The sequence below is a fragment of the Helicoverpa armigera genome, chromosome 23 (genome assembly GCF_030705265.1).
Source record: "Helicoverpa armigera isolate CAAS_96S chromosome 23, ASM3070526v1, whole genome shotgun sequence".
Classification (NCBI taxonomy): domain Eukaryota; kingdom Metazoa; phylum Arthropoda; class Insecta; order Lepidoptera; family Noctuidae; genus Helicoverpa; species Helicoverpa armigera.
Genome location: NC_087142.1, coordinates 10,001,276 through 10,017,953, shown reverse-complemented (window position 1 = coordinate 10,017,953; position 16,678 = coordinate 10,001,276). Strand labels below are relative to the sequence as shown.

Here is a 16,678-nt window from a genome sequence, read left to right as displayed (position 1 = left end):
ATTAAGTCTATGCCTACAGTAATATACTGTGACTATTATTGTAATCAAATAGATTATATCTATTAAAAATAGGTACGCTAATAATATCTAGTATGTGTCATAGAAATGTAGAACGCGAAAAAAAAATATAGAGATGTGAAAAATAAAATAAAATGTTTACGGCTTTGTTGAGGTTAATGGCATATATATGTATGTATGTTTATGTATTTCATTTCTTTATCTAAGCAGTTATCCGTAATACAAGTACATATTTAAATCTAATCAACAATAGAAGTATTAATTAATATCTTTTTAATTTTAAAACGCAATATTATAATTTCCAATCCAGTAATGTTCATTAGAACAAACACGAATCAACATAGTTTCCGAGAAAGGCACAACTTAACGATGAAATAAAATGCGACATAAAAGATAACTTATAATACTTAATAAGTTAATAGTATTGTCGATAAGTTGTGTTTGTACGTGTGTATACAGGGTGATGCTTATACGTGTGATGTTAATTTGTAGCAGTACGCATTGTGTTGTTAATTACACGTATATTAATTAGCGTTAGAGTACCTAGTTGGTTATTGTGTTCATGTGTAATGTTATATATGTACGTAAGGCACAACTTCCTAACCATACATAGTTATGTTATAGGGACAATAACTTTTAAAGCGGTTTAAAATCACGAGTATATTATTTTAAGACAGCCCAAATTTCACTTTGGTAGAAAAAAATAAATCAGTTTGCTTTTCAATTTTCAGTTAAAAACCAAAATATTGCCTATATTAAGTCAAATAATCCATGCCTTTTAAATAAAATATGAAAATAAAAATACGTTTGTATAAATCATCCTGTACACTGTGGTGACAATAAAAAGGGCACTATTAAACGGAAAGCATTGAGATTGAGAGCCCTCGGCGATATAACTCGGCGACATTAACAATTACATTATAACTCACATTAAACTAATAAACCACTGTATGTTTGTGGACTTAAGCAATAATAAGAATTAAGGGAAATACTTTAAATTTAGTTTATGAAGATGATCTCGATTTTGAACTTACTTTAAGTGAATTTAAAGCATAAAAACTTTTGCTTTAGCCAAGTATGATGGTTTTCATACGTTCTAGATTAATTCTTCCTTAGACAGCGGGGGCAGTAAATAAGCTGATGTTGAAGATAAAGCACTAAGTGGAAAAATCTTGTACATAGAAATTAGCATCATATTTGTAGGCGTAAAAATAAACAATTTGCAATAATTTTCTTTTTAGATGCAAACAATGAGTTTTCATTGATAACTTTCTACAAAGCTATAGTATGGATTTTCAATCTTTTAGAGGAAAAGTAAACGTACATAATCCCAGTAGTCGTAGTCGTTAAAATATTATGAGACATTCCAATACCATTTCAAAACCCAGTCACCATCTTCACTCTACAAAAACTTGGAACCCCGATCAGGTACTCGACGCGTCAATCAAACATTCATAGCGTTCCCCACAAACCCCATAAAAGTGCCTTTAAACAATTAAGAAGGGCAATTAAGACGACCATTCTGTTAATCGTCTCAACAAAAAATCCTATAAAAATGTTCTATAAATATAAAAAGCCCTTTAATCGCCTCTTAGATGTCTCCATCGCATGTTTTTGTGTGATCCCGTGATTGAAATACCAGGAGCCCATAAAATTAGGGAGCCTTGATAAAGGCTTGTTGCTTTATTCGATAGCGTAAGATTTTTTTTATTGAAGGCTTTTCGTAAATAATTTGGGATTTACTGTCTTATTCATCGTAACTATGAATTTTGATTGATCCGTGATTTTCTTTAGAGTTATTCAAAATACAGAATAGATAAAATATTTACTATCTAGCTTAAATACTCACGTGCGTCACCAAAACATCAAGTAAATAAATAAAAAAAAAACAAATCACTGAGAACCTTTTAAATGGCTCAAAAAACAACGAACACATTTTAGCAGTGGCAGCACTAAAACAACATAATTAAAAACAAAAGGACTCCATCAAGTTTACAATAGACACAACAACCCACAGAAGAAATATGAACTTTATTTCAAAGGTATAAGGTTCAATATACTTTGTGTACCGTTATGGTGGCTTATTATTTATTAATGTGGGATTAAGTCTATAGTTTACGAGGCTCTCAGGTAGCGGTTGCCATAAAAATTAGTTGAACTATTTTATAAGTAGGGTTCCGTAAAAACTTTACAAAAACTACTATTAAGCAACAGATATGCTTAACAATTTCAAGCGAAATCACAATTTGAAGTAATCTTTTAATTGAATTTCAAACTTAGACTGATAATATAATTATAAGTGTTGTTTTCTTTAAAAAATTTTTCAGCCTTGATTCGTTTTGAAAGTCCTAAAAAACTATGTAGCCTATGTTACTCGAGAAGAGTGCAAGGTTTCCAACAGTGGAAGACCTTTGTTCAAATCGGTTCAGTAGTTTGAGTGCCTTTAAAAATTGTTTCCTCTTTATTATATTAGTATAGATATAATAGATAGTATAGATAAATTACACTTATCACAAGCTATAAGGCACGGTACTTTTATTTTTACTTACTAAATAGGTATCTATCGTAGACGGAATTCCCCTAATCCGATTAAACTTGAAAAAACCAATGATCAATCCATATTAAACTTGATACTTGCAACTAATATTAGATAGACATATATGTATATAGGTAAGTATACAGCAATTGATTGAATGTATTAATTATTTAGTTTCGGACGCAGTGTAAATATCGGCCACTGTTGGACGATGCGAGTTGGAACGGATATTAACTAATAGTTCGGTTTAATCTCTACTACCGGTTGGTGATTTGGTAGTAAGTTATATTTGTTTTTGTAAGCTATAATGATGTCAATAACTAAGTATACTACTTCATTAATTCATCCATATATGATTATATCATTTGAGATTTTTTTATAATTGTGAATTAAAAAGAAAATTATGCCAAACACTAATTACTTACAAAGAAAGAAGTCAAAGTTGCAATAGAAACACCAGATTATAAGCTACTTTTTATCCGGGTGAGCAAAGTAGTTCCCTCAGTGAGTGTAAGTTACAAGTACTATATAAGTAATATTCAGATACATTTTCGAAGAAAAAATACCTTACTTAAAGACAATAAAATTAAAATATTAACAGGACCCTCACTTAAAGTGCAAGTCGGCCATTAAAAGGTACAATAATGTGACAAAATGTGAGTAACGTCGAGTGTTTCGAGACATTACCGACACGCATTAACGTTTTATTGTTATAGCCCGATATTGTTTATTTACACACGTCATTATTATTATATTGTCGGCAATTAAATTCTCAAGATTCGTTGACCTATGGGACCTCGAGAATCGACTTTGAAAATAAATAATGAACTCTTTTGTAAACTCTTGAAATATTATTTACTGTGTAAAAAGTTTTTTGAACCTTCAAACTTCAATTATCGAAACGAATTTTATGAAACTTATCAGATTTGTTCACGTACGCTAAACATAATTTTATCTCAGTGAAAAACTTAATCAATACTGAAACAGCTGACCAGTAGCTATAACGATATTTTTGAAACGTGCATCGTCCTATTTAACATAGGAAGAGAAAACACTTACCTGATCTCCACAACTTAGTGGCAAGATGACACGACACTTTTAATCATTTCCAATATAATACTTAATCTGAAGAGTTTATTTACTAGGGTAAACTGGGTACAGTTGTGCCAGGGTACGGTAGTGACAGTCGCAGTTGTAACGAAACTATACGTAAAACGGGGGAGGTTGTGAGGGAGAAAGACGTGGCTCACAAGCCTAAACACGTTCCCCAGTATTGCGTTAGCCGGCGCACGACGTTGACGTAAGCAGGAGCCCACATTGCTTTTCAACAATCAAAAGTAAGTATTTTTGTTCGATTTCGTTTCCTAATTACTGTTATTTTTATACAGATAGATTATCTTGTTATTTTTTTCTTTAAAAGTTGAATATTAATATTTAATTACAAGTGATTTCTTTTTACGTAAAGTATTTGGCAAAATCATGGCGATTTTTTGTTTTCAAAATGATGCGTTGGGTACGGTTGTGTCAATTTTTTTGGGTACGGTTGTGACGAATATCTTTACATATAATAAATCTCATATTATTGTTTTTTGCTTTTAGATGTCCAGGATACGTTTGCGGAAGACCGAAAGAGCGCAGTGTGATATCAAAAAATAAAAAGATGCCGATGAAGAAGTGAAACAAGGGATTTCGTACGTGTAGCTCAAGCTACAAGCCTTTCTACAGCTACAAGTTTGAACAGAGCAAATGTTGTTTTGTTGATTGTTAAAACTATGTTTGTAAGCTTATTATGTTAAACATTTCTACAATAAAAGATATTATAGACCATTTTGATATATGTTTATGCATGTCACAACCGCCCTTGGTATGTGGCCGGTTGTGACACTTTCCCATTTTTTTTAAAATTGATCTTATGAGTAATACATTGTATTAAGGAACAATATATGAGTGTTTTTACGTACACAAATGTACAAATTGCGATACAAGTTCCTTTTCTGCGAGCTAATTAGTCAAATATCAAAATTATTGGTGATCAAACGAAAATTGGCACAACTGTACCCAGTCTACCCTACTAGATGATCCCGCGAACTTCGTATCGTTTAAACCTTCCCTGGGCCTTTACAAACATTTTAAAACTAAAATAAGCCAAATCGGTCCAGCCGTTCTGGAGTTTTAGTCAGACTAACGAACAGCAATTCATTTTTATATATAAGATTTACTCCCATTTAGCAAATATTTCAGTGTTAGATAGCCCATTCATCGAGGAACGCTATAGCCTACTTCTTATCCGGTTGCGTAGAATACCTATGAAATTCTCAAGGGACGCAGGCAAAACGGCCGGCGAAGACCTATACGTGCTTCCAGGTATTCATATGCTGAAAAGACATTCAAAAATATTCGAAAACAAAAGACTAACAACCTACCTCATTTCACTAACCTGAATATTGTTCATTGACCTTCAAATAAACATCTTCACTTAACTTCTAATTTGTTATCTCCGCAAATAGGCCGTCCTTGTGTACCGGCCTATTTTTACCTCAAGCCTCTGAATCAAAATAATATTTCGTACATTTGTATGAGTTCCGAAGGGTTGATACCCGACACTGAGGTACATGATATCCTCTGTCTGTGGGAGGGTAGAAGGAGGTATGTGCAATATTTTGTATTGGTTTTATTGATATTCTGAGTACCATTGTAAGTAAATTTAATTTTTTTAAAGCATGACGCGTATAATATGTATGTCCTAATTTATCTATACTACCACTACCTGATATAATAAAGAGGAAAAGTTTGTTTGTCTGTTTCTTTATAAAGACTCCGAAAATACTGATACGATTTGAAAAAATATTTCACTGTTGGAAAAGCTAGTTATCACTGGGTAACGTTGGCTTTATTTTATACGGATACGCGGAGAACTTAGCCCGGGACGTCAATAAAACCGCGAAAACAGTTAGTTATCACTATAAGTTGAATCATTAGTTAAGTTAATCTAACTGATTAACTAACATCCTTATTTAAACGTAATAAACACGCAAACTTCCACATCCTACACTTTAATACGATTAGCAGGATAAGATAGAATTACTATATTTATGATTATTGCAGTAATCGATCATTATAATAAATAATCTAGTACTCAGCACTAGCGGAAAGTATGTACTCATTATCTTATTTAAAGGACATTTTTATCGATAAAGTAGAACTAAATAAAGAAAAGAACCACATGAATTAAGGAAAGCCAAGAAAGTTAACTTTATTTGTTGGAATGGCCATTTATAACTTTTAGACTAAAATAGCTCACAACCTTTAACAAAACATTAACCACAAAAATAATAGATATTCCAAATCTATCACATAAAGAGATTACACACAAAAACCAAGAAAACAAGCCTACGACATCTACACATTTTTTCATTCAAAAATAAACCTTATTCCTCTACAATTCGATACATAAATCCTTGTCAAGTTCGATATATCAAAGGGCAATATGAAATGATGTGTCATGTCATGGTTAACCGACCGCTTAGAGATGTGAAGAAGGTTGTTAGTCTTTAGTAAGTAGCCGTGACGTTTGAATTCGGCCGGTTGCGACACAGGTGGGCCGAACGAACGAAAATAGACTCAAAATCAATACAATACTTGCGAAGATAGTTCTAGTGATGGGATTTAATCTAATTGCTATCGATAGTCGACATACAATTTTTAATCAAAGAAAAAATTAAGAAATAATTTACGGATACATGTCAATAAACGTAGGTATTACAAATATCTAAATTATTTTTTGATATGAAAGGTTCATCAATTATAAATCCTGCTGGACATAAATGCGACGATTATTTTCTCTAATTTTAATACAATAAGCCAGCTTATAAAAAATAGCTATTCTTGGTTTTACTCTAGGATCTTTTAATACATACTTAACTATGGTTCAAAGTACTGAAAGTAGTTTTGATGACATGTATGAGATTATGATATAAAATAATCGTAATGTATGTTTCCTGTACCGGTAGATTAACGTTTCTGAGCTATTTTTGTAAGATAATGTGTTTCTCAAACTTCCTGAGATAAGAGGTTATGATTTATGATTCACCAACGATTAATTGATAACGCAAATAAATGGTACTTATTAATTTACCACAAAATACTTTACATGCAACAATAACTCTAACGTAATCATCAAAATTTAATAATTAATACAGATGCAGCTGAAGTTGAATACACTAAAAAATAAATCACATCCTCTATACAAGCCAATAGCAAAATATGACTCACCTAAAATATTCAAGTATCGATACGTAAAACTTAGCACACTGTGTCCCATCCCTACAATCCCGTAGGGTTGTCAACTCACTCTAAGTAATCGGCCATTATCTATATCGATTCAGGCCGCCACTGTCCACCAATTCTCGATTCCACTGAGGCGTTGTGACCCTAACTTGGCGGCCTTTTCTTACTGCATAGCATACATTGCTGGCTTTTGTACTAAGTATTTTAGATACTTGTGAAGAAAAGAGGCAATGTATGACATTTTTGTAGTAAAGATTGTTCTTGTAGCGATATTCTAGTGAGGTATTAACACTGATTTTAACATCGTTTAAACGTTGAGGCGAGCTAATGAAGCGATCGCCAATAATTGATTCAGCCTTTTAATTCGCCCTCCTATTTATTTTTAAATCCTCTTAAAGGGTTGAATGATATTTTATAAGTTATTCACGGAACGGAATTTTATGGATCAGAGAGGAATATTAATAACTGAACGGTTCTCTGAGATTCTTTTTTGATTGTGTTATTGGTGACAAATAGGAGTGTATTTTTATGATAATGAGCGTGTTATCGTAAATGTGTAAATCTCTGAACTAGGTGTATAATGAGTACATATGACACACAAATATAATGTCGCATAATAACCTTAAATAACGCTTTTTATCATAATTATCACATTCGTTATGCAGGTAAATCAGTGGGGAAACCCTAGTTGTGAATAAGACATATCTTGATTAACAGTTCACTGTATTGTTATTTTTTTAATACATATCAACAATAATCCCGTATCAAACATTATATATAATCTATCTTATTAATTTTCCACAAACAGCTACATTTTAATCTAATCGAATTAGTTTTATAATTATTTATAAGCACAGCTGTATTATCGATTAAATTACATAAACTATCGATAGCAGATAGGATAAATCGGGATTAAGTTAGTTTGATCTCTATTCTATTTATTTATCTTTGCATGGCGATAGGTGAATGTTAAAAAACCCAAAGACAAGAATAGTATGTACTTAGGGTATAACTTCGATATTAATATCCTTTATTAATTTATCAGATTGATCTGTTATACGACTATGATAATTAAATAACTATACTTTTTCCTCAAAATCAACTTACAATAAAGACCAATAATATCCACTTCCTCTAGGTAAACTAAAATGTGTTGAAGTTCCGTCAAAGTTACTCATGCATGGAGCACAAATAGAGACGTTACAATTTAGTTTTTTTAAAGCCCCAGCAGATTTTGCCGTGCGAATACGCTCGGTTTTTTAATCTACGCACGACCCATTCACGTCATTGAAGTGTCATATCGCTAAAACCGGTAGTTGTCAATTGTTTTTAGTCGAACGAAAACGCGTGACAACGTCCAGTAAAATCCACAAGTTTGAAAGCGCTCTAACTAGAGTTTTTATACTAAGCGCCTCTCATGACTCTTTTGATTTTGCATAAAAAGCTGCAATGCAACAATTTAAATAAAATTTTACATCACACAGTAAATAATAAATCTTCAGATCAAAATGCGAGTATTTGTTGAGTCTTTAGGTGCTTAAATTAATCAGGCAAATTCCAAAAAAACATGTCAACCGAAAATTAATCCCAAAAATATAATCTTAAACGCGATGATCGCATACAAAAACACTCACAAACAAAAACAATGAGCGACCAATTAACTCTCAAACTCAAAATCAGGGTAAACTCACCGATTGTCGACCGCTCTATTTGAACGAAACCTACAACAGACAAAGGGAATAAAAGGGGTTTAAAAATACGCCCAGGCCCAATTAATTAGAGACAATTAGCCACCCTTCCTGCAGCAACAAAAGGTAGAAAAACTCTTCTCATTAATTACGAAGCAAAGAGGGCGAAAGGCGAAACAGGAAGGTACTAGCTCTACCCCTTTTGTTTTTCAAGAGGAATCCATTTGTGAGACAGACGCGGTGCGGAAGATGCGGGGATGCCCAAACCAACTCATTTATGTTGTGGATTTAATTATGTCGTGTCGCAAAGGTTTGCAGCCACGACAGGAAGTTTCTGATTATGCTGCCGTCACAAGCTTTTATCGAACAATTATACCAACACTTCAGTTTTCAATACGTCTTTTTAGGAACACAAAACTTTAAATCAAGATAACTTTCAAACATTTAATAAAAATTACAGGAATGATTGTGACTGATTTATAATTCTTAATGTTATGTTTCATACCGAGTTGTATTCGCTAATCTCATTTATCTATAATTGTCGATAGCATAACAACTTTATTGCGGATCTTAATCTGGATTAAATGATTTGAACGAAATATAAAGCGAGTAAACTTTGGTCCTGATTAGAACAGATGGCATGTGTACTGATGACCAAACAACATATGTACTCTTATCTATACCAAATACGACATCTTATTGCATACTTGAGCTTAGCACAATCTTTGTTGAATACAGGTATTTCTATAACAATATGTTTGTACAAGAATATTGCTATAGGTCACATTAACAGGAAAACAAACAGAATGAGAAAATGATGTGTAACAGGAGACTCAGCACTGATTTTCAGCAGCCAGCTGAAAATCAGTGCTGAGTCTCCTGTTACACATCATTTTCCTGACAGTTGAGCAACATTTTATAATTTAACTTACCATGACAATGTTCATTGAATAAAAAATATTCATACAGAAAATAAAACAATAAGCGTTTCCCCGAAGCCCATTAAAGCTTGACAGCTCATCCACTCGCAGGCTAATTACAATGCTTTCAACAAGTCACAGATTACGCGAACATACATTATCGACGCTATCTGAGCTAATCCTCACATGACACCCTAGAAAAAATATTCCAAAGTGCCTTCAACGATACGCGAACATTTTAATCGACACACAGATTATACGTGTCCATTAAATAAGTAGCTATCAATTACCGTGCTTGTATTGATAACTACACAACTGATAAAATTCGGCAGTGCTAATCAAGCCGCCATCATGTGCGCGTGCAAGCAGAAGAGATCGTTCCTCATCGAGGATATACTGAAGGATGTTAAGCAGAAACCATACAAGAACCTGAGCCACGAGCCCACGCTGCCACTCAAGTGTAATGGCGTCAAGCCAGTAGAGGTCTCCAAGGTACAGGAGATAACTAAAATCGAAGAACCGGCGACAGAAAAACCTGCGATAGATGCTAAAGTTGATGTAACCTATGACGCACCTAAGGAAATCGATACGATTAAAGTTAATTTGGAAAACAGACGGAATACCTACCCCTTGTACCCGACGCCGATCAAAGCCAACATCCCTCCCTTGTCCTCCTCAGTAACCTGGCCGCAGTACAGAGGGAAGGAGGGCCCAGGGTTCCTAGAGAGGCCACCGTTCAGTTACTACAGTGAACCGATGCTAAATAGTAGTCAGATACTAAGGACTCAACTAGCTGCCAACAGATTTGTTCCACACCCATTCACTATACGACAAGCCTATGGATTTGACAGAGGTAAGTCCACAGCTAATCAAAAGGTACTTACAGTAACATGTCATGTGACTTCAACTCAGATAGTCAAGCAACAAACGACTTATCGATTGTGTATAAAGGAAAACAAATAAAAATCGATTATAATATCGATTATCATCGATAAGGACGGACATTAAGATGTGAATTATTCATATTGAATCACCTTACACGCGTCATTTGTTATCTTATCCTAATCTCGTCTTAATCTTGAACGACTATATGTATAATAATATATTGTATTGTCTGTTATTATTGTCCGTTTGTTTCCTTCAACTTACTCTGGATAAAACAAAAGCAATTGTTATCTTAATTTCTTTAGTAAAGACTCGATTGATTTTCTTGATTGATTAGCAAATTAAGCTATTCATCATGACGCAGGATTAGTTTATCTTTAGAAATATATCTCAATCGGTATTTATGTTACTTGAAGCTGCTTAAAAGAATTTATTTACTTCTTACTTGATATCAGTAGATTTATCTTTTTCATCGGAAATAATAACAGCAATATTGTGTTCATCAATTATTTTTGTAACATCGCCTCGTATCGCCACGTCAGTAGCAACACCTTCGACTTGCCTTTAAACATGACAAACAGAATCAATATCATCAAAAAATATTAATAACCGATGATGGACTTCTCGAATCTTCTCAATCACAACCTGGTGCGCTGCTATCATGGGTTATCTCTGGGGCGCTCTAATGTTTCATCATCATCTGGCTAGCTTATTCCTAACTATGTCTGGATCGGCTTAGACGTCATCCGGATACAACTAAGTACCAACCAGATTGCCACATAGAGCAACTATCCTATCTGACCTTTTCAGTCAAGTTACCTTCGGCAGTCGTTACGGGTAGTCAAAAGTCGAACAACCAGTCTTAGTGTCAGGTTTAAAGAGGCTCCTTGTAAAACACTGGTATCTACTCAGATGCCTCCAGCTAGTCTGGAAGCCGACCCAAACATTGTTGGGAAAAGACTAGCTGGACAGTTGCCGTTAACAAGTTAACTAGTTATGGTTACTTTTAGGGTAACATTCGTTATCTAGAAAACAAAAAATGTCATCTCATTTAAGATGGGTGTAATACTCTCTTATCTAATGATTCTGATATGACATCTCATTGATTACAATATGTGTGATTTCCAAAATTTATTGAGCTTTAATATCAATCAATTAACTTTGTAGTCATTTGTTCTCAGGGTGTCAATATTCCATTCTATATTAATCTAAATAAATAGGCCTCAAAAAAAAAATATTTACATAAACAAAGAAATATTGAATAAGCAATGTAAACCTCTAGACTCTAGACAAGCAATTGAGACAAACCATCCGAGAATAGGATAGTTCCTAAACATAGGCGCTTACGCAGACACTCGCGAAATCTATCTCACTTTCACATAATGCATTTAGCTTTAATTAAAATGAACTAAGGATAGATTAAACATAAAATTGACAATGCACCTATCCTACCTGCTATCTGAGGTATGCAAGTAGGAGTACGCCTTTATGATAAGAAAACGGTCACCCATCCGATTGGTGCATACAGCAAGCCTCTCGTTAAATTAATTCTTTTATCAAATACTGCACTGCAATAAAAATCATAATGTAATTAAAATTATCAAAATCTGTAACAAACAACAATAATCCGGTCGTAAAATCGGTGCTTTCACCTTAAATCCGCCATAATTAATGTAATCTAGTGCGTGTATCAATACCATTATCAGTTGTATTTGCAAAATATTTAAAATCTTGACACTTCAATTACCTAATTATTTTTTTCCAATACCTAATTACTACAAATCGTATAAGGGCGGAACTATGTAGTAAGTTTTTCATCCCCCAAAACACCCGTATTTTGACGCGCTACTTTCTTATGCGATTATGCGTTATGTCATTTTGTTCTTCATAGTTCCACTTCTATCATCCTTTATCCCAATGTTATTTTCGTGACAAGGTTTTTAGCCGATTTCCCAAAAATGACGAGGTTCCCATGCGGATATTTGTATTATATTTTTGAAATGAAAACTTCTTAAGAGGCGCTGCGCACTTCATTTGCAATATTCATTTTTTCAGTGATGCCAGTACTCCCGGTGCAAACCGTTGTTTGATTGTTCTAGAGTTAGTTCCTAATGTCGCTTATGTGTCTAAGAAAATAAATACGTACGTAAGCAATAGATAATTTAATTAATAAAGCAAAGATATGAATTGCCGCATTACTGTAACCAAAAAATTAGCTTAACAATAGGCTGCTAAGAGGCAAAAATTATATAGACAGATGATGGGTTTTTATCTATTACAGTAGATCAGAAAAATGTGATAAATAATAATTATATGATTTACCTCAATAATTTTGCATAGATAAAACAACTATCTTTCTACAACTTCAGGTAAAAAAATATATATATTTTTGATTAATTTTCCTGTTATTTCGTAACATCCGATAAGTAAATAAAAACCAGTTATTTATGAATGGATTCTTCCTGTAGTTCACAAAGATAAGAAAGTACTTAAAAGCGTAATAATGATTTCTCTACGTAAAAGATTGTAGTCACATGATCGATCTGGTTTTATATCTGTTGAGATTATTTTTGAGCTAATTATAAGATTTGATAAATCAGTAATCATTGAGCTAACTATGTAATTGACATGACTATGCAAAATCTTTAAGTCATGTAACAGTGGAGGTTTGGACTTTAATCACGATATCGACTTTTTAAATGTTAGGTTAACTTTCGGTGTTTCTCAACATCATTATTAGTTAAGTGTACCTCTTACCATTTTCGCCTATGCCTCTTCCTACCTTTAGCCCTTTTATAATTTGACTGATATACTCGTTGGACGACCTCTTTTGACCTTCCCTTGCGACATTACCTGTTTGCCGATTGTCTTACAACAGCGATTATAATTTTAAAGCGTTGATTAAGTATGTCTTAACAAAATTTGCAAAAATATCAAATACTCGTTTCCGCCGTTATCTTTAGCCATAAAACCTAGCCTTCAACATTATCGTACAAATATGGTTTGATCAATTGTTCTGTGACTAATTCTTCAAAGATATTTTGATACCGAAAATTCGGAAAACCCTAATACATCACGTGAATCGGATTTCTACATTTTGACTTTATTTACCTACTCGTAAAGATTAGTAGTAATCGAACGATTATCAAAATGGTTATTATTAGTCATTGAACAAACTACGATAAATATTTTTACAGTGTGAAATCATAAAGCTTGAACTTTCTTAGTCATAAGGTAGAGGTATATTGTCATGCAACTACCTTTACAAAATTATCATATCACACCAATATGCATTTATTACTGCTAATAATTGATGAAAGAAATTGATAACTATAAGGGGTTATGGACACAACTCATTTGAACCTAAGCAATATTTTTGCAATGGGACAGTGCCTGGCTTCATATTTCAGGAGCAGTTGGGTATATTCAAAAGTTCTGAATGATAATAAAATATCTTGCATGTGGCAAATTAATATCTTCTCGGAGTTTTAATTGTATTCATTTCATTCATCATTTTGCTAAAACATATATCTACTCAGCCTTTTTCATGTGGTGTGCACACAAAATTATTGACACACCTTTTGCTTAATCCTTCAGAAAAAAAAGAGCGATAGATACTTAATCTAATTTGATCAGTCAAACATGATATTCGTAAAAAAAAATCATTGTTTGCTTTTATTTTCATGAATTATCTGAACTATACTTTGACGAATTTGTTCAGTTTTTACTGTTCCTGAAAACTTATAATACGAACAGATTTTTGGCAACAAAACGTGCATCCTGGAATCGATTAAGTTTGCTTTAACTTTGCGTAATAAATATGGGATATCGGGACCATACGGCGTACCTAACCTTCGCAACCAACTGCATTGTGTGCAATGGCCCTTATGGGTGTGCACACTAGTTCCTTAACACTAAGATTAAATTATCAACGCTATCAAATTATTAATATCTGTTATATCAACACTAAATATCTGTTCCAATTAAAAAATACACATCGTATTTCGATTACGTATCTAATCGATTGATTACAATATTGGTTATTATTAGTTGAAAAAAACAGTTTCAACCGATTATCTGCTTATCGTATATTTTTATCTGTTAATACTAACTATTGGAAATTGTTTTTTTATGGAAACAAGACAGAATTAGGCGTTGTTATCACCATATTGCTCTAATTTACGGGATTATAGATTAACAACTACTTGTTTACGGATTAAAGTTTCCGTGTTTTTGAAGAAAAACTATGTCTAAAGATAAATATAAGAAATACCTATAGCTCCTTAAAAACTGAGAGGAATCAAAACCTGCATAATGGAACAACTACACAACATAATAACAATTCTTAAACATTCCTATAGCTTATGGCGTCCTAAGTATATGTATATACATATATGCCTGACTGAAGCGTTTTTAGTTTCCCATCATCTTCAGTTCATAGTAACGCCATCTATGAGCAAGTGACAAAATTACACTGATCGCCTTAACTTCGCAAATAGTATTTTTAGGGCTATAACAAACTTTTCAATAAAATTATCAAATTAAATATATAAAACTGTAACAACTCACAATTTTTATTAGGTACCTACCATGTTTTCTCTGTTTTTTACGTATATTTGCTTGTTCTGTTTTGTTTTTTAATGCGTCACGCAAACGCGAATAAATGCTTTGACTTTGAATGCTGTCCTTTTTTCTTTCTCAGTACCGCCCGGCTGCTGCAATCCCTGGTGGGGATTGGGGGGCAGACGGAAGGGGGGGCAGGTGCGGTTCACGGTGGCGCAGACCGGAGCGCTGGAGCGAAGGTTCAGCGCCAGCAAGTACCTCAGTCCTGATGAGAGACGAGCGCTGGCCAGCACGCTGAGGCTTAGCGATAGACAGGTAAGGAAAATAGCTTAGTTTTTCTTGATGTCTGATGTGATAAAGATTTTAGTCAGGGTTTGCGGCTGTTGAGTACAAGATTTTCTTTTCGATTCTACAGTAGCAAAAAGCCTGTATCTTCTTTGATTGCTAACAAAGAGCAATTCTGGTTATCGTGAATAGTGATATCGTTGCATTAATGTGTCTATAATAAATCTTTTCGTCTACTTATTTTGACGCTTATTTTTGGCGTTTTGACCTTTAAGCAGCCAGAGTAAATGTTGCAACAGACTATAACCAGTTCTGGACCTGACTAACTTTGATAGCAATCTAACACATATCGAATGCATGCTTCATCCAAATTTTTCTCTCTATGAATTCGATTCTCTTGTTCTTATATTCAGTCCTAAGCCCCAACTTTTCCTTCACCAGGTAAAAACATGGTTCCAGAACCGTCGCGCGAAGTGGAGGCGCACAACTCCTGACTCCGCAGACGCCGGCAGCCCGCCCACCGCCGACGAGGGGTCTGATGATGAAGTGCATATAGCTGACGAAGAATGACGACGGCGTAGCGATGATTAAATGTTGAGACTGCCCGCTAATTTTGTTGTTTGATTTTTGATATCTTTGGTTATCCCTCTCTTTATATTAAAATTTTAAGTCTGATCCAGTATGATCATTCTTTAAGTTTCCTTAATTGAAACATTCATAAGAAGTAACGACAGCAACTAGTAACGATTACGATAGTGTAGTACATAACTCCTAATATTAATTTTCCGAAAACTGTAGGAATTTATGTCAACATAATCTAACTATGGTAAGAAGAAATTAGAACAACAAGAGCACCTCTTTACTGTCGACCGCGCCGGAGCGCGGTGCCGTGTGTGTATCAACTTTCTTACCCAGTTACTCTTATCTAACATAACATACCATGACAGCCTAGCTAGACAGCAATCAAGGTAGGTCTTACTATATTCCTTAGGCCAAAAGGGCTTTAATTTTTAATTACCGAGATGACTAATTCTACGTTATCATAAAAACCTTAAATTGACAACATCTTGGAAATTCTTTGACGATATCGCACATCCGCAGGACCGCTTACTATGCTTTTGGGCCCTTCTATCAGCTCACACAAGATATAGGTAGGTACGTCGAACTACAAGTACCCCTATCCTTATCTAGTCCTAAGTCTGTAAAAAGAGTTCTTTTTTATATTTATTAAACGCTTTATGCTTTCAAAATTCTATGTTAGATGTATGTATGTTTACTGCGATTCTAGAATTATCTATGCAAAAAATATGTCTCCTACTTCACCGGAAGAACAATGCTTCTATACTCAGCAGTATCAGCCAGCCAGCTAGGCGTTGATTGATCAGTCAGTCTGATAGTAGAATAGTAAAATACGACTTTGTTTATTTAGGTGACATCCGTCTTAGGATAGATTAGGATCATTATAAGACTGCAGTGCGGATTATAGATACAGATAT

The 16,678-nt window shown here is 33.8% G+C and overlaps 2 protein-coding genes and 1 long non-coding RNA gene across 3 annotated transcripts in view; 2 read left to right on the top strand and 1 right to left on the bottom strand.

The window, feature by feature from the left end:
* Positions 1-8,555, bottom strand: part of LOC110378665 (homeobox protein engrailed-2-A) — a 75,186-nt gene extending 66,631 nt beyond the window's left edge. Inside the window, exon 1 of the mRNA XM_049837518.2 lies at positions 8,533-8,555. The gene's annotated coding sequence lies outside the window, so the exon portion shown is untranslated. The remainder of the gene's footprint in view (positions 1-8,532) is intronic.
* LOC135118529 (uncharacterized) lies at positions 3,720-4,381 on the top strand. Its single transcript, XR_010277648.1, has 2 exons — positions 3,720-3,891; positions 4,154-4,381. It is a non-coding gene; the product is annotated as an uncharacterized LOC135118529 (long non-coding RNA).
* Positions 8,556-9,744: 1,189 nt separating the features above from the next.
* Positions 9,745-15,793, top strand: LOC110378666 (homeobox protein DBX1-A). Its single transcript, XM_021338028.3, has 3 exons — positions 9,745-10,302; positions 15,037-15,212; positions 15,624-15,793. Exons 1-3 carry the CDS (start codon positions 9,801-9,803, stop codon positions 15,750-15,752), a joined length of 807 nt encoding a protein of 268 aa, XP_021193703.3. The 5' UTR covers positions 9,745-9,800; the 3' UTR covers positions 15,753-15,793.
* Positions 15,794-16,678: the final 885 nt, after the last annotated feature.

Excerpts from the sequence above, each read along its gene's own strand:
- LOC110378666 (XM_021338028.3), top strand. The coding sequence starts at position 9,801 with ATGTGCGCGTGCAAGCAGAAGAGATCGTTCCTCATCGAGGATATACTG. Across the intron at positions 10,303-15,036 it reads AGCCTATGGATTTGACAGAG|TACCGCCCGGCTGCTGCAAT; the intron begins GTAAGTCCACAG and ends TTTCTTTCTCAG. Across the intron at positions 15,213-15,623 it reads TGAGGCTTAGCGATAGACAG|GTAAAAACATGGTTCCAGAA; the intron begins GTAAGGAAAATA and ends TTCCTTCACCAG.